Here is an 18734-nt window from a genome sequence, read left to right as displayed (position 1 = left end):
TCAAATGGTATATAAAAATAAACCAGAAGAGGGGTTCAATTTAATTTCTTCCTCTCTCTATAACTTCTGTCATCAGGGTCAATCCATTTTTCCTTGAGAATGTATCTGATTTTTAGGGGCAGCAAGGTGGTGCAGTGGATAGAACACTGGCCCTGGATTCAGGGGGACCTGAGTCCAAATCTGGCCTCAGACACTTGACACTTACTAGCTGTGTGACCCTGGGCAAGTCACTTAACCCCAATTGCCTCACCCCCCCCCCCAAAAAAAAAGAGAATGTATCTGATTTTTGTTCTTTTCTGTTCTCACGCTGGTCCAGGTCATCACTGTCTGAAGCCTGAATTATTGAGAGCCTCTCATCTACTCTTCACCAGCACAAACTCTTTAGCTTAGGTAGGACTTTTCCTATCTTCCCACTACAAGTTGCCCATTTCAGCTTTTTGAGCCTCTGCTATTCCCCACCACAACTTGATATATCTTCTCCCCAACTCTCCCAACTCTCCCAACTCTCCCTGCCCATCCTTCCAGGGCTAGCTAAAATCCTCTCTCTTCTATGAGGTCTTCCCTAGATACTCTGACCCATGACACTTGGACAATAACTTGCCAGGCGGAATGAATATCCACAGACTGCTCTCCTGGCATAGCAGAAAAAACATTAGACATGACCTCTGCTCTCTGTTGAATGATGGCATCGATTATAAATGAAATAGGAATTCAGAGAAGGGAGAGACTAATATGCAGGTTGAATATTCAGCAGTCTACAGTGATGATTAATGAATACTCTGGAAACAAAACACTTTTATAAGTAATTCATTAAAAACCTTATAAATCATATGAAACAGCATCATCTATAGCTGTTTCCATCAAGCCAAGCACATGCTTATTTACACAGTACAAAGATGCCCCTACAGAGCTTCTCTTTGTCCTTTCATAGCTGAAGGTAATCACTGTCATTTGTCTTTGCTGTCTCTACCTTCTCTTTGTACCCTCCCTTCCCCACTATAGTTCATAGAGGTCATTAGTTCGTAGAGGTCTTCCCAGGTTTTTCTGAAGCCATCTCTTGTCATTTTTTATAGCACTATAGTGTTCCTTCACATTTGTATCCCATAACTTGTTTAACCATTCCCTAATTGTTGGGAATCCAACCCCTCAGTTTTCAATTCTTTGCCAACACGAAAAGCTGGTATATTTTTGCACACGTGGGTCCTTTAAGAAAAATTTCCTACAATTAGGGTTGTCCAAGAGGGGAATTGAATTGAATATCTGAAGAGGTGAGGGTTTTCTTTTATTGGAGGTCTTGAAGTAAATGCGGAATGACCACTTGCTGAGTGTGTAATTGGGAAGAATTCCTTTTAGGTATGGATTGGTCTACATGGCCACTGAGGTCCAACTCTAAAATTCTGTGTTTCAGTGCTGTGTATTACTTTGTTTTGGGGTGAGGCAATTGGGGTTAAGTGACTTGCCCGGGATCACACAGCTAGTAAGCGTCAAGTGTCAGAATTCGGATTTGAACTCAGGTCCTCCTGAATCCAGGGCTGGTGCTCTATCCACTGAGCCACCTAGCTGCTCCTCTGTGTATCACTTTGAATAGATATATGCATTTAAAATGCTTTATTTTAGGGGCAGCTGGACCCTCATTGACCGGCAAAAACAAAAACAAAAAAACGCTTTATTTTAAATTGTGGGATGAAATTCTTCTTAAAGTGACTTTAAGCACTAGTAAGTAAGTGAAAATAAACTGTTTTGGACTTGGAGGCTGGTGAACTCAGTGCAGAATTAGACTACTCCAGAAGGCAAAACCTGATTAAGTGCTATGCTGACAGGGAGTCAAAAGGAGGGAATTATCTCTCCCGACTTATTGATGTCAGGCACAGTACAACAACAGATAGTCTCAGACTCTTCAGTGTGCCACCCATATAGCTAAATGATCATTTGTTGTTGTTTAGTCATTTTTCCATCATGTCTAATTCTTCATGACTCCACTTGAGGTTTTCTTGGCAAAGATACTAGTTTGCCATTTCCTTCTCCAGCTCATTTTACTGATGAGGAAACTGAGGCAAACTAGGGTTAAGTGACTTGCCCCAGTCACACAGCTAGTGTCTAAGGCCTGATTTGTACTCAGGAAGAGCATTCTTCCTTACTCTAAGCCCAGCACTCTATCCACTTTACCACCTAGCTGTAAAAACAGAAAAATTTCTATGAGCAAATGTAGTTGCCTGGGCTTTGTGTATTTGGCCTTTTAAAGTGAAACACAGCATGATGTTAGAGCTGATGAAAAATATTCAGCCAATGAATACTATAGAACAATTTTGTGGCATTTTAAGAGAATTTCTTTCTCAAGACTATCCATCCCTTAAGAAACTATGTAATGATGATAGAGCGGTTGTATTTTGTCAAGTCTTGCAAACCTTTAGCCTATCAGGGACCAATTTAAATCATTTAGATCAAGTTGATTGTTCTTGCACATGTGCTAGAGCTGCAAGTTCCCTTAAAGTAAAACTTTTAGTGATTGGAAAATGTCACTGTACTAGAGTTTTCAAAGGCATCACACACAGTCATTACATGTTTCCTCAAAGAATGAAGACATATGCATGGACATAGCATTTTTTTTTACTAGTTCCACCTTCTTTGTTGTTCAATTAGAACCATTGGGTTATTTTGCTGGAGCAGCCTTATTTTTATGACTGGGGTGATTGTCAAGAGTGATTTCCTGGGGCAGCTAGGTGGTACAGTGGATAAAGCACCAGCCCTGGATTCAGGAGTACCTGAGTTCAAATCCGACCTCAGACACTTAACACTAGCTATGTGACCCTGGGCAAGTCACTTAAGCCCAATTGCCTCACTTAAAAAAAAAAAAAAGAGTGATCTCTGAGGAAGCAACATTAATGTCTTTATGCAATATATAATGTATAATATGACATTCATATATCATATTAGAATACATATAATTGCATGTTTTATGCAGTATATAATTGTTATATATGTTAATATATTGGATATGTTACATTATTATACATTACATATTACATATATTTGCCATTTTCTTGCCTATCAGAATCAACCTACATACTAGATCTTATTTAGAACATGACATACTATTAAAGAAAAGATTTTGAGTTTTTCTTTTTTAATAGTATTTTTTTTCTAATCACATGTAAAGACAATTTTTAACATTCTTTAAAAAAAAATTTTGAGGGGCAGCTAGATGGCACAGTGGTAAAGCACCGGCCCTGGATTCAGGAGTACCTGAGTTCAAATCCAGCCTCAGACACTTGACACTTACTAGCTGTGTGACCCTGGGCAAGTCACTTAACCCTCATTGCCCTGCAAAAACAACAACAAAAACAAACAAAATAAAATTTTGAGTTCCAAATTTTCTCTATCCCTCTCTTGCCCCCTCCCTAAGTTGGTAAGCAATTAGATATACATTATATATGTGCAATCATGTAAAACATTTCCATATTAGTCATGTTGTGAAAGAAGAAACAGAACAAAAGGTAAAAAGACACGGGGGGGGGGGAAGAAAGTTAAAATAGTATGCTTTGATCTGTATTCAGACTCCATCAGTTTTTTCCTCTCAATGTGGATAGTATTTTCCATCATGAGTCTTTTGGAATTATCCTGGAACATTGTATTGCTGAGAAGAGCTAAGTCAATCAAAGTTGATCATTGTACAATGTTTCTATTACCACGTACAATGTTCTCCTGGTTCTACTCACAAAGAGATTTCTTGAGAAAGTTGGTCCATCATACAAGTGCTCTATAGAATTTTCAATATCATTATATCAATAAAGATGCAATGTTAAAAGTTGCCTGGGCCTGGAATTCTGTTTTAAATTAAATAATAAGCAGGACTTGTATAAAAGTATGGTTCTGTGTGTTATGTCAGCAGGTGTCAGTTTTTGATGATAAAAATGTATAGGCTTTGGAGTGAGCTTTCCCCCTCAGCACAAATTCTTAGAATGGTAAACTATCCTTCAGCCCATCAATAAATTTAGTTTGATAGGAGAATGAGTTAAATCGAGTCAGAAATAGAAGAAAACACTTTGAATGCTGCTGTCAGGTTAATCAAGGATTTATTAAATACCTATTATACTACAGGTGCTATTCTGAGCTTTGGGGATACAAACACAAAAGGGGACATTCAGTTTCCGGGTTGAGGTGGAAAGAAGACAGACACCGATTAGAAGGAGCTGGTTTTTAACCTCTGATTCCAAATGAACAAAAACAAAATGTAAAACCCTTTATAGTTCTAATTGAACAAAAAAGGACGATAAAACTAGTAAAAAAAATTGCTATGTTCATGTAGTATTTTTGTTCTTTGAGGAAACATGCAATGCCTGTTAAACAAACAGGTGATGCCTTTGAAAACTCTAGGAGAGTGACATTTTCCAAAGTTTTGCTTTAGAGGAACCTGCAGCACGTTCAAAAACAATCACCTTGATCTGATTCTGTTTAAACTGGCAGACAGACAAAATCATTTAAGAGGAGACTTCTTTGGCCTTTGATTCAATGATTGATTTTGAAGGAAAGCAACTGGATATTCTTCACTCCAACTTTATGGGAAAGGTACAAATCAAACACATAAAAAAAAAAAAGGGCAGCTAGGTGGCACAGTGGATAAATCACCGGTCCTGGATTCAGGAGTACCTGAGTTCAAATCCGGCCTCGGACACTTGACACTTACTAGCTGTGTGACCCTGGGCAAGTCACTTAATCCCCATTGCCCCGCAAAAAAAAACCAAAAACAACAAAAACAAAACAAACAAAAACCCCTCTTTTAAAGAAAGCACGTTTGAGGACATTTATTAATCCAGTATAGTTATAACCATATATAGTATAGTAACTGACGTTGGTGTTTATTTTGGCAGGGAACTGTGAGGCACATTTAATTCTGTCAGAAAAAAAGATGAAAGATTAGTTTTTTTTGAATAATTAATTTAAGCAGAAAAATTCTTTCCTGAAGACGATAAACATTTCGGGGTTAGATGGAGCCCCGCTACAATGTCTCCCACGGTGAGTGTCAGGCACTGCTGGTGAACAAGAAATATTTGTTTAATGCATATCTGACACTTCTGTCCCACCTATCGGCTCTCTCCTGCAATGAAAGGAACAAGAATTACACACATGCTCCGGACCAGATCAATGCCCGGTTTTTGGCTCGGAGGGTTTCCGGTGGGCAGGAAAGCAGTGCTTCCTTATTCTGGGACTTATTTGCAGAAAGGTTCTCGAGTGTATCACTGCCTCGATAAGCGCGCAGGCTAAGTAAGGGCAACATTAAGGAGGTCCCTGTTACTGGAGGAAAGGAAGAAGAGCTTGATGGATGGGCCAGTGTCCACAAAGACTGAAGGAACCCTAAGAACACCTTCGCCGCCAAAGCTCTACAGCTAATTCCCCCACCCCTGACCCTCAGCCCCGGAAATTCTCCAAACTTCCCACCCATAAGTCCCTTCCCTATCTAGTCTTCCGCCCACTGGGCTCCTTCAGTTGAAGATCAGGCTTTCCACTCCTGGGCAGAGCGGGCTGCGTTTCCAGGGTAACGAGGAGAGCGTCCCGCATTAACCAATCACAGGGCGGCCCCTCCCCGCGGGCCGGTTTGAAATCCTGGCGCAGGACAAACGGTTCTAGTCGCTTTCGCTCGGAGGTCAGAGCCTCGTCTGTTACTGCCGGAGCGGTCTGGTAGGCGCGGGCTGAGAGAATTTGGGGTCCGATTGGAAGCTGTTGGGGGACGCCTACTCCACCAGGACTGAGTCGGAGTCGGACAGGCTTCGGCTGGAAGCAGCCGCCATGAGGAGAAGGTGAGGACGGCGTTTGGGCTCGGGGCTGAGACCTGGGGGGAGGGGCGCGGCCTTTACAGCCGTAGACCCGGGTCGCGGCTGTCCCTGAAAGGGCGAGAGCCTCTGGGAAGTCCGGTACTGGCTTCAACCGCACTCCGGGGGTCAGGGAAGGGGTGGGTCACCAGGTCTGGAAGGTTGAGGGTGAGGAGTGGCTGCGGAGGCTTGAATTCCTCCCTGACGGTAGAGGTTTGGGGAGCGTCCGTCGGTAATAAAGGCCTGCTTGGGGGGCCAGGGGAGGGGGTTGTCCTTTATCTGGTCTTTACCAGGACTCTGAGTTTTTTGAGAACAGGGACCGTCCTTTTACCTTCCGTTGCGTCTTCCAGCGCTTAGCATAGTGCCTGGCACGCGGTAGGCGCTTTTAAAATGCTTGTTGACTTGGGGGGGGGCGGGATGCTCCTTGTTGCCTCTGATTCACCCCTCCCCTCCAGTGAAATTCCTGAAGGAAATATCACGTAATCACTCTCCTGGCTCGCCGCCAAGTTTGGGGTGCTGCCCCCCCCGAGGACCCAACCGAGATGTGAAGGCCCAACCGGGCTTAGCAGTTGTTTTGGAAATCTTGATTTCCATCTGTTCCCAGTGAAAAGCCCCACAGTTGTGGGTGGAGACACGCCCCTCGCGGAAAAGAGTCAAATTCCCCGAACGTTACCTTTTTTTTTTTTTTCCCAGCGGGGTGTGGAGTCTAGTTTGAGCCCTCGGGTATAACCAGAAACCTAGGCTAGGAAAATTGAGTGTGGATTAGATGAGGTAATCTTTACTGTAGGTCTGCCTGGTAGGATTGGGGAGCCTTGGCCAATACCAAAGAGTTTGAATACCATCGAGGACTAATTTATGGGTTTGTACCTTATAGGCCTGAGCAACCTGAGAGCTGGACTGTCTTTTGCTTTTCTTTGCATTCCCATTACTTTAGCGTGGTGCCACGTACCTAGTAGGTGCTTAATAAATGCTTATCGACTGAGCAACTATTATAGATTGGGAAGCCCACACAGCTTTACTTGTGAAGTACTTTTTCACTTTGGTATATAGTCAGATAAGGAATTGTCTGCCCGGCATTGCTTATATATGCCAAATGGGCAGAACCCACTTGAAAATTCCTTGCCAAGCCAAGTGTCTAGAAACAAAATGTTTGTGTTAGGGCAAGTCGATTGCTCTGACTCCCATCCTGAATTAGTTGAAACCTAAATTTAGCATAGCTTGAAACAAGGTTTTGTGCTCCTGCAGCATTAAGGTGTGTGCCTAGTTAGCTCAGCTGGATAGAGCAGACAACCATGAGATCACCAAAAGTCAGTGGTTCAATCCTTATTCACTCTGGCCAGCTAGTCGTCTTGCAGATAGAAGGGAAATTTTAAACTGTACTAGAAATAGTAATTCAAGGTATCTTTCCCTATTTCTTTATAGTTAAAATAATTTCATATCTGAATGGAAGCTTAGCTATAAAAAACCGTTATTCATAGTATTGGATTTTGGTACAATCTGTGCAGCCTTATGAAACATCTGATGGAAACTGCTATTTAGGCTGCATCCACAGTTTATAGATTGTCCAGGTTCTTTATCTTCTCTTCTGTCTTAACCATATCCCTACTCCCCAAAAGTGAACATAGATGGGTAGGGGATAAAATTAATCAAGTTCTACTGTAAGTTAAAAGGTTTTTAAAGACTGAAACCACTGTATAGGATGATATCAAATTTGAATATCATCTAGATTATGGTATGATGGAGAGAGTGCTGGGTTAGGAGTTCAAAAGATATTCATATTTCACCTCTGACACTTCCTAGATATATGACCCAGGACATATCACTTAACACGGGAGCTTCTGCTAACTCTCTGTATCACTTAAGTCAGAGTCCCTTCTGTTCTTTGGTGATGGAGGGTTTCACATATGGAGTTCCTTAACAGTTGGCTCAAAGATTTCTGGAGTTCAGTTATGGTAATCAAGAGCTTGATGTGCCAAAAGAAACAGAAGGGTTCTCAGATCACCTGAATGCTGATATTGACTGTGACTGTCCATTACTGAAATAGAGCACAGTGATTTTCAGGCTTTATTATCTAGAATGCATCTCCCAAGTTCAACAGTTACAAAGAAATAATATACCAAAGTTATGATAAAAACAGGACTGAGAGCTCAAATAGGTGGAGGTAAAGTTTACCTGCAGGTAGGAGAATATGACAACCTCTTAAGATCATTTCTACTCCTGTGATTTATACTTGAGATTGTAAAAAGGATCAGAAGTCTAGCACTTAAATTTTTAGGGTGTTGCTACTGTGAATATCTATAGTGTTTTGTTTTGTTTTTTTCAGGAAAATATTATAGGCAGTGTGATGTAACAGCATAAATACTGCCACTAATTAGCTGTGCAGACTAACCTCTCTAGGCTTCTCAGTTCTCTCATTTGTATAATTGGGGAGTGGTAGTAAGAGTCCTCTAGCTCTTTTTCTAGTTAAGATTAGTCAGGATTGTATTGAAGTGACCTGGGGGGGGGGGGGCAGCTAGGTGGTGCAGTAGATAAAGCACCAGCCCGAGATTCAGGAGGACCTGAATTCAAATCCAGCCTCAGACACTTGACACACACTAGCTGTGTGACCTTGGGCAAGTCACTTAACCCTCATTGCCCCACCAAAAAAAAAAAAGAGAGAGAGAGAGAGCATAGAATCATTTATCTGTCAGATTTATGGACAGAGGAAGAAGATTAGTCAGGATTTTAATTTAATTTTATTTATGGGGTTCTCATTGGAAGGCAGAGCTGGACATAGGGACTAGACCTGGCATCTCATCAGTATAGGAGAGGCCCTGGTGAGGAAACCCCTTCTACCAATACCAGTCAGCCGTTTTTCTGCAACTTCTAACTTTAGAGCTCTGACATAAGATGACTTGTCTAGGGTCACACAGACAGTATGGTCAGAGGTAGAACTTGGAGCCTGAGTCTTCCTGGCATTGAGGCCATTTCTCTCCATTTTTGTACCACACTGACTCTCTAGTGTATACTGGAGTTATGTGCATTCTAATACTAAAAGTATTTGTAATTTCATTGCTATAGGTAACCATGGGACTATAGATTTAAAGCCACAAGGGACTTCAGAGGTCCTTTAACCCAAGCTGCTCATGGATATGAGGCAACTGAGGCCCACTAAGTTTAAAAGGCTCCTCTCGGGACAGCTAGGTGGCACAGTGGATAAAACACCAGCCTTGGATTCAGGAGGACCTGAGTTCAAATGTGACCTCAGACCTCAGACACTTGACATTAGCTCTGTGACCCTGGGCAAGTCACTTAACCCTCATTGCCCTGTAAAAAAAAAAAAAGGCTTCCTCTCAAGGTCACATAGTAAGTGCCAGGATTCCACCCCAGTCCTTTGAACTGCAGTGACTGATGTAGATTACAGCCCCTCAGTAGCTTAGCAAGTCATCTTTGGGACTTGGCTGTGGTTGGAAATATTCACCCTCTGTGGTCAGTCTCATGGATAGCCTGTCCACATCCATCTAGGCTGGTTTTCAGACACCAGAGCTACATAGAGTCAATCAGTGGTCTCATAGTTTAAAACTATATGGAATTTAGGGGCAGCTAGGTGGCGCAGTGGATAATGCACTGGCCTTGAATTCAGGAGGACCTGAGTTCAAATCCGGCCTCAGACACTTGACTGTGTAACCCTGTGTAACCCTGGGCAAGTCACTTAACCTTCATTGCTCTGCCCTGCCCCTAATGCAGGAAGCCTCTAATTCCCAAGTTCTGATAGTGAATTAATTTTCTTTTTCCTGGTTACTACTGCTAATAAGTAGAACCCTATTCTTCACCACCCCACCCCACCTACTTTGGTGTTCCTCAGGTTTCCATCAAGTCAGTGAGGTATAGTGGAACGAGTGCTAGATTTAAACTAGGGGATGTGGAGTCAAATCCTCATTCTGATACCTACTAACTTTGTGACCCTAGTCAAGTCACCTTAGCTCTTGATTCATCTGTAAAATGTTGATAATACAATTTTTATTTTCTGCCTTGTAGAGTTGTTGTGGGGAAAGCATTTTGTAAGCCTTAAAGCTCTATATAAATGTAAGTTGTCGTACTCAAATGCCCCATCAAAGAGAGTATGTAGGTTACCATGTGTCCTTAAAGAAGATTCAAGTGCATTGTAAACTCTGGTAGGTCCTAGCCACATAGAAAAGCTTTGAACAAAGACCTATGGACTGGTGTTATCTAAGAACCAGCCTTGCTGAGAGAAGCTCATCACCAGGAGGCACTATCAGGGATATGTGTTTGCCATACCAACTCATTAATATGACCCTGTTAGGTCATGGAACACTTGCATTCTGTTGGTGAACTGAAATGAAATTGTCCACTAATGTATTGTTATAAGTTCCTGGAGACCAGAAAGTATGTAGATCCAAAAAAGGGGATGAACTTAAGCAGTTTTCCAGGGAAAAAATATAGGTTATGAAGGGTTTTTAACACCAAAGTGTTTTATATTTGATCTTGGAGATGATAGGGAGCCATTAGGATTGATTGAATGGGGTGACATGGTCAGACTTACTCTTTAGGAAAATCACTGAGTAGAAAATGCTGGAGTATGGAGGTGAGGCAAGGAGACCAACCAGAAGGTCATTGCAATAGTTCAGACACAGGCATGAGGTGTTAAGGGCCTTCACCAGGCTGGTGCCAGTAGCAAAGGAGAGAAAAGGACATATACAAGAGATGTTACAAAGTAAAAAATGATGGGTCTTGTCAGCCATATTGGATTGGGGGGGTGAGACAGTAAGGAGTCAAGGGATGATAACTGGTTGAAAGCCCGGGATGACTAGGAGGATAGTGATAATAATAGGGGAAGTTAAGAGAGAGGAGAATGGGATGGGGAAGATCATTCAGTTTTGAACATGTTGAATTTAAGATGTCTATGGGACATCTAGTTGAAATGTCGTGAAGGACAGTTGAGAAAAGTTGAGAGAAAAGGTTAGCATTAGATAAGTAGATCAAGAATCATCAGCAAAGATTGAATCAATGGGAGCTGATGACATCATCACATGTAATACTATAGAGGCGGATGAGAAGAGGGCCAGGTGAGAGCCCTGATGGGAGACACCTGTGGGTTAGTGGGTCAGAGGTGTGGCCTGGATGAAGATCCAGCCCAGGAGGCTGAGGGGCTGTCAGATACCCAGAGGTGAGGATCATTAAGACCTACAGAGGGGAACACCACGGAGAAGAGGTGATTGACAGGGCCAAAAAGGATGAGGATAGAGAAGAGGCCGCTAGATTTGATAGCTCCTAATTGCTTTGGAGAGAGCAGTCCTTGCTGAAGGCTAGACTGTTGTAGAGATTCAAGGGAGTGAAGTAGAGACAACTATTGGCAATGGCCTTCCCTGGTGAAGATTTTTTGAGGATGGGGAAGACATGAGCATGTTTATAGGCATGATGGAGACACTGTATTGGTTATATCAGTCTATCAAATCAAGACACGTGTAAGTGCCAATTATGTGCCAGGCACTGTCTAAGCTCTGGATGCATATGTAGAGCTTTTCCTTTCAACTCTGGCTTATATCAAATCTCTTTATGACGAGTTGGGGGGGGGGAGGGAAGGAGGAATTGGGGGGGGGAGTTCCTTTCAAGGTGTGGCTTGTAATTGAGGGTGACTTATGTTTTGATCAATATGGTATTTATTGATTATTTTTTATTTTCTGTATCTTTTTGGTGTGGGTGCTATCCTGGTGCCACTGATTATAGGAAACCTCAATGGGACACATGCAGAGTAATATATATATATTCCCCCTCTCATTTGATCTGAGCACTATGGGAGAAGTATGAGACAATCCCTGACTTTGAGCAGTTTTTAAAAGCCAAAACTAGCACAAATGCAATTATGTGCACAGGAATGTCAGCAGGAAGTCACACCTTCATGAAACTTACATGAAAACTAGGTTTTATTATTGCAAGAGGAGTGAACATGCATGTGGAACTCAAAGCCAGAGCAAAGTGTTCAGAGTCCTTACAGAGGATACAACTAAATGCTCAACTCTGGTGGAACTGATTTTAAGTTCAGTAAGAGTGCTCAGATGAGAGATCCCATGTGGACTGAAATGTTAAAGCTTCATGAAAGAAGTGGGGGCCTTAGGGGCAGCTAGGTGGCACAGTGGATAGAGCACTGGCCCTGGATTTAGGAGGACCTGAGTTCAAATATGGCCTCAGACACTAGCTGTGTGACCCTGGGCAAGTCATTTAACCCCAATTGCCTCACACCAAAAAAAAAAAAGAAGTAGTGGGGGCCTTAGAGGATAGAGAGCTCTCGGATGGGGAGTGAAGAGGGGAGGCATTCTAGGGCAGGTTTGGGTAGAGAGCATATGCAAAGACATGCTGATGAGAATAAATACAAATTGAACAAAGAATGGGAAAGAAATTGACACCTGGAATTAAGAGTGTTGGGTAGGAGTCCAAGGAAATGGGGTAGGATGGATCCAGATTTTTGGAGGCCTTTGATTTAATGATGCTGACACTAGGAGGCATTTGTCAGCTTTGCAGAGGAGTAACTCAGTGAAAGTGGTGCTTTATAAAGATTAATCCTGCCATAAAATGGTTTGAAGGATAAGAGACTGGAAGTAGAGAGATACTAGCAGAAATAGGATAGTAGGAGACATACTAGGAGAGGAAATCAAGAAATACCAGCTAGATAGTCCTTGACATAATTCAGTTGTAATAATAATGATAATCTAATATTTATGTAGTACTTTAAGATTTACAAAACTCTGTACCTGCTTGTATTATCTCATTTGATACTCAGAACCACTCTGTTTGGTAGGAGCTATTCTCCCACTTTACAAATGAGGAAGTCGAGCCTTAGAGAGGTTAAGTGACTTGCCTAGGGTAATACAGCTAGACTTCAAGTCTTATTCTCTTTGGGTCTGATTGGGGGTGGGGGCAATAACAATAGACTAGAAAGAGAGGAGAACCAAAGGCCACACAGTGTTTATGCCTTTTTGGTAACACTTGGAGAAATAGGAAAGGGCATTTGTTCTGGCACTGGCTCTCTGTTTCATCAGCATTTTGCCATCTTTTTTCTCTCTTCTCTTGTCCTCAGTTTTTTTTCTTTATATGCCACAATATTAAAGCCAAAATATGTTTGTTATACATCTAAGGCTAAATTTATTTATTTTTTTTTACTAGGTAGCCTTCAAAGAAAGGCATCTTACTAGAGTAGAAAAGTTTAGATTGGAAATGGAGAGACCATTCTTCCATTAATTAGCTTCTGTTCCTCCTGAACAAGTTTCGGCTCAGTTTAATCATTTGTAAAGGAGAGGTTAGAGTACATGAACTGTGAACCAGAAGCTGTGCCTTCTGGCTCTAGCTTCTAGGATTCTAATGTTTTATTGGTCATTCCTCTAGTGGGTTAATCACCCTTTAGCTAAAAAATGGATCTTACCTTTCCTTTTCTCTTTTCAACAGTGCCACTTTCTTCTGTCTTAGAGAAAATGCAAGAGGATAGGAATTGTAAATTATTTTTTTTGTATGACCTTAGGACAGTGTACTGTTAAGGAGAAACTCCATGACTTGTCTTTTTTTTTTTTTTTTTGAGAGAGAGTTTTATAATTTGTCAGATTAAATTCTATCCAAATCTTAAGGGTACTTACATGCAACTAGTTAGTAATTAGAGTATGTTTTTGTTTGAAGTCATATCCCAATATAGAAAAGTTATTTTTTGTGACCTATCAAATGGAAATCTTTGAATCAGGCAATACACAAATTTATTTGACAATATTAATAAATAATAAAGGCCAAAGGTTCTGCCTTTGATGATTGGTACCTTTGTGGCCTTGGGCAAATCACTTAACCCCTCTTGGCCTCCGTTTTTTTAGTATATAAAATGAGGGTCCTTTTTAGCTTTAATTATATGATCTTATGCTAAACACCCTGCTAGGGGTTGATGATATACAAAGATAATGAAGACACGGTCCCTATCATCATTAAGCTTCTGAGCAGTGCTACTAATATTTGCTTTATGTAGATAGATGTACTGAAAAACTAACTCACTGGGCTTGTCAGTCTGTTAAGAAATCACTATTTTGGGGACAGCTAGGTGGTGCAGTGGATAAGGCACCAGCCTTGGATTCAGGAGGATCTGAGTTCAAAGCCAGCCTCAGACACTTACTAGCTGTGTGACCCTGGGCAAGTCACTTAACCCCCATTGCCCTGAAAAAAAAGGGGGGGGGAGAAATCACTATTTGGAAATGAATATTCTTCATGTGTATTTTTTCCATGTGGATCAATAAGCTGGTTACTATATTAGATTTAGAACATGCTTGGGTCTGTCATCTCCCTCCTTCTGTTAGGATGCAACTTGGTAGTTAATACAGTGCTTCCTTATGAGATAAGTTTGGGTTTTGATATGTTGAAATTGAGGTGCCTACAGATAGCCCAGTGGAAATGACCAGTTGTGAGAGTTGGAAATTTGAAAAGAAGAAAACTAATGAGGAAATGGAGGTAGAAATTATAGGCTACTTTTTCATGACCTTTGACTCTAAGAAAGGAGAGAGATGGGAGAGTAACAAGGTCAAAGAAAGACCTTTCTACACAGAAGGAAGACCTGAGTTTGTTTCTGAGGAGAAGGGAAAGACCCAATAAAGGAGAAAAGGAAACTATAAGAAAGGCGATGACTGATGGGCAGGTTGATGAAAAGATGCAATAAGGGGCAGGTGGGAGGGGTAGCTTTGGGAAGAAGGGCAGGGCTATGGCCGTTGCAAAGGAAGCAAGAGGATTTGAGGGAAGGGTACTGAAAAGTTGATTAATGGGGATGGAATGGAATCAAAAGAAACAAATTAGAAGGTTAGCTTTTTAAAGAAGTTACTTCTTGGGCAGCTAGATGGCGCAGTGGATAGAGCACCGGCCCTGGAGTCAGGAGGACCTGAGTTCAAATCTGGCCTCAGACACTTAACACTTACTAGCTGTGTGACCCTGGGCAAGTCACTTAACCCCAATTGCCTCACTAAAAAAAAGTTACTTCTTACCCTAAGATAGGGAGGGAAAAGATATCTGAAGACACTGAGTTTTAAGGAACAGAGTTTAGGGAAGCTCAGACTGAATGTTCTCTTTTCCTAGAACTCTCAACTCCCGGTCAAATACCTTGTATAGTATTATGCGTGGTTTTTAGCTTAGTTGTCTGGATTCTGGATAGATGTGACCTTGTTGTACTGGTATTTCCTTGTTTCCTCTCTTATCTCAGTGTAGTAGAAAGATCAGATTTGAAATTGGAAAGCTAGAATTCCATTTCTTTCTCTTCCAGCTACTAACTACCTGTATGATCTTGGGCAATTCACATAATCTCTTCTGGGCCTTTGTGTTCCTAACTGTAAATTGGGGATAATAATATGTGTATTACCTTCCTCACAGGATTGTTATGATGAACAGTTGAGATGATTTAAAGAACTTTTTAAATGTTGGTAGTGGTTATTATATGTGTCTCCTAGAAAAAACAAAATATTAAGACTTAATATGTTCAGATTATTGAATTTCCATGAGTTGGCAAGAATAAATGAGTGGGGGGCAGCTAGGTGGTGCAGTGGATAGAGCCACTGGCCCTGGATTCAGGAGGACCTGAGTTCAAAGCCAGCCTTAGACACTTGACACTTACTAGCTGTGTGACCCTGGGCAAGTCACTTGACTCCAATTGCCTCACCAATAAATAAATGAATAAATAAATGAGTGAGTGATTGGAAAATGATTTCTTAAGCATTGACTATGTGCCAAGAACTGGGCTAAATACTAGAAATACAAATGCTAATAATATTATTTTTAGTCCTTGTAAATATTGCTTCCAGTCTTGGAATTCATCAGATTTATGTTCTTCTTCAGTGAAGTGCTGGCAGAGGAGTCGGTGGTTTGTCTCCAAAAAGCCCTGAACCATCTTCGAGAAATCTGGGAATTGATAGGAATTCCAGAGGACCAGAGGCTACTGAGGACTGAGGTTGTCAAGAAGCACATCAAGGTGAGTGACTTTGATTTTAAGTTGTGATCTCCGTGTGATGATGGGCATTTGACATTGGCTGAGATATGGGACATGTAGAAGAGATATTTGACAACTACATAAGGTTATGCAGTCTGCCTGTTGTAGGGAACCTCCATTCTTGGAATATTGGAGATCTTCTCACTTCCTTCTTCTTTGTAAACACTCCTGAGTTACTGTGGATGATTCGCTTATTGCTCTAGGGTCTGTTGGACATGATGATTGCAGAAGAAGAGAGTCTAAAGGAGAGGCTCTTAAAAAGTATCAATGTTTGTCGAAAAGAGCTTAACACTCTGTGCAGGGAGTTAAGCCTGGAATGCTTTGAAGTAAGTTTTATGTTCAATCTCTTTAGATATCTAGTTGTTGGAAGTTGGGCCTCACCAGTATAGTTGGGAGTGTTTTTGTATGCTTGGGAGTGGGTATTGGATGGAGTAACTTGCTCATTAGGAAGCTACCACCAGGGGCAGCTAGGTGTGCGCAGGTGGATAGAGCACCGGCCCTGGAGTCAGGAGTACCTGAGTTCAAATCCGGCATCAGCCACTTTACACACTTACTGGCTGTGTGACCCTGGGCAAGTCACTTAACCCCAATTGCCTCACCAAAAACAAACAAACAAAGGAAGCTACACCTGAAGAATTCTGAAATGCTTGGACAGGTCCTCTTGTATCTAATAATCAATCGTACACAACTTCCCACTTGTTTCACTTACAACTGGAAGAACTGGAGATATTGTAGGCATTCTGTACTGTTGGAGTATCCATCAACTTTCCCCCTTCTTGCGTTTCATCCTCTCTCCTGTTGCTGTGGGCTTGCTCATTCACAAATTGAGGCATTGCCTCTTCTGCAGGCCTCAGTTTGGTAACTTCATCAATGCAGATCACAATCCCACTAACTTAATACTGGTCTTTGGAAATTGCTGTGTTTGAACAGTTTCTTTGGCCCGCGGCCAACCCTGTGATGAGAATCGTTGATTTTAGCTAACCTGGCCCTCATCCTGTAGACACTAAACTGTTTGTCCTCAAAACCCCCTGTCCTGACTTGATTTTAAAAAGACAGGTCATTGGGAGCCTTACAGCACTGCTACACCCTTGTTTGATGCAGGAGAAAGAAGAGAGCACCATCTTGGAGCTAGAAAAGGCTTTGCGTACTCAGGTGGAAGTGATGTTCAAGAAAAAGAAGGAGAGAATGCAAGAACTGAAAGCGCTTCAGGAACGGGACCAAGACTTGTGTGAGATTCTTTGTACGACACCCTATGACATTGACAGTGCTTCTGTCCCCAGCTTGGAGGAGTTGGACCAGTTTAGGCGGCACCTGGAAGCTCTGGCTGAAACCAAGGTACCATTGTGCATCTCTTCCTTTGTCATCTGTATGCTCAACTCACCTGTGGGTGCTGTGATGACTGTCTTTTTTTTTTTACAGGCAAACAGAAGGGAGGAATTTGTCAGCACAAAGAGGCAAATCATACTCTGTATGGAAGAACTGGATCACCACCCCAGACACGAGCTTTGAGAGAGATGTGGTGGTTGAGGGATGAAGATGCTTTATGCCTGTCCGCTGGAGAACATAGCTTCACTACAAAAGCTGCTCCACCAGGTAAGCCAGGTCCTTTGTTGATTATATTTGGTTTCACCAAATCATACCGCCCTCACCCCCCATCCCAATTGATTCCTCCACAATGCACTGTGCCTGAAAACAAGCGAAACAACAAAGATGATTGTAACGTGCACCTTATACTTAGCTTTCTGTCCCTGTTAAGGGAAGTCATGTTTATTCTTGATTAAATCAGTGCTGGTATTTTCTAAAGTTTTTGATCTGAATTTTTTTGCCATTTAAAGTTTTCTTCATTTACATAGTTGTAGCAATTTTTATAGTCTCTCATATTCATAATCAGAATGTGTTCAGTCATTTCTCAGTGGGTTCACTGTTTATTCCTAGCTTTTTGGGGGGAAAAAAACATTTTGGGGAGGGCAGCTTTTTTCTTATTGTCATTAATCTCTGAGGGACATAGCCAATAGAGCACTAGACCAAAGGGTAGAACAATTTTATAACTGCTTTTATGGTTCCAAGTTGCTTCCTGTAATGGTTGGGCCAATTTAGAGCTCTCTACCAGGCTTAGTGATTCAGCAGCATGCCCGTTTTCCCTCATCCCCACAAATACTGAATTTTTCCATTTTTACCAGTTTGATAGGTGTGACATGGTATGTCAGCTTTGTGAGTTTACATCAAGTTGCTTTCAACTTGAGTATATAATTTAGTGCTGTAGGAATGTATGGTCAGGACTTTGAAACTATTTTCTTTTCAGAGTCTGGTTTCTCAACTCTGACTTGGGAGGTACTTGGTACTTGTAAACTTCAGAAAACTGGCTGTTGCTTGTTTTCTTTTCCTGTTTTAAGAAAAATAAGTATCTGAAATTGTAAAGCTTGTATAAACAAAAGTTGAGAACTATCTTTACATGTAACAGAAAAAAAATAAAATACTTTATTAATTAAAAAAAGAAACAAAAACAAAAGAAAGAAAAATAAGCAAGCTAAGAAAGTATGTAGGTAGTGAAGTAGGAAAAAGCTTCTCTTTGGGAAGGTGCAAAACTTGGGTGGCCTTGCTTTGTATAATTGTTGGCTTTTTCTGCTTTAGCTGGAAATGCGGAAAGCTCAGAATGAAGCTGTGTGTGAGGGGCTGCGATCCCGAATCAGAGAGCTCTGGGACAGGTTACAAATACCCTTTGAGGAGAGAGAAACCATGGCCATGTTCATGACTGGGTCAAAGGCCAAGATAAGGAAGGCGGTAAGAAGACCTTAATGGGAGGAAGGGGGAGCTGACACCCTTTTAAAAGTGATGTGCAAGGGGGCAACTAGGTGGCGCAGTGGATAAAGCACCAGCCCTAGATTCAGGAGGACCTGAATTCAAATCCAGCCTCAGACACTTAACACTTACTA

The 18734-nt window shown here is 41.6% G+C and overlaps 1 protein-coding gene across 1 annotated transcript in view; it reads left to right on the top strand.

Moving 5' to 3' along the window:
• Window positions 1-5445: 5445 nt before the first annotated feature.
• The window catches only part of PRC1 (protein regulator of cytokinesis 1), a 30134-nt gene continuing 16845 nt past the window's right edge, over window positions 5446-18734 (top strand). Inside the window, 9 exon segments of the mRNA XM_043979998.1 lie at window positions 5446-5795; window positions 15651-15783; window positions 16005-16127; window positions 16903-17136; window positions 17221-17289; window positions 17291-17329; window positions 17331-17354; window positions 17356-17394; window positions 18433-18582. Coding sequence (XP_043835933.1) covers window positions 5785-5795; window positions 15651-15783; window positions 16005-16127; window positions 16903-17136; window positions 17221-17289; window positions 17291-17329; window positions 17331-17354; window positions 17356-17394; window positions 18433-18582 — 822 coding nt within the window. The 5' untranslated portion in view covers window positions 5446-5784.

This window comes from Dromiciops gliroides, chromosome 2 (assembly GCF_019393635.1).
Source record: "Dromiciops gliroides isolate mDroGli1 chromosome 2, mDroGli1.pri, whole genome shotgun sequence".
In the NCBI taxonomy this organism is placed as follows: domain Eukaryota; kingdom Metazoa; phylum Chordata; class Mammalia; order Microbiotheria; family Microbiotheriidae; genus Dromiciops; species Dromiciops gliroides.
This window is presented reverse-complemented; position numbering and strand designations above follow the sequence as displayed.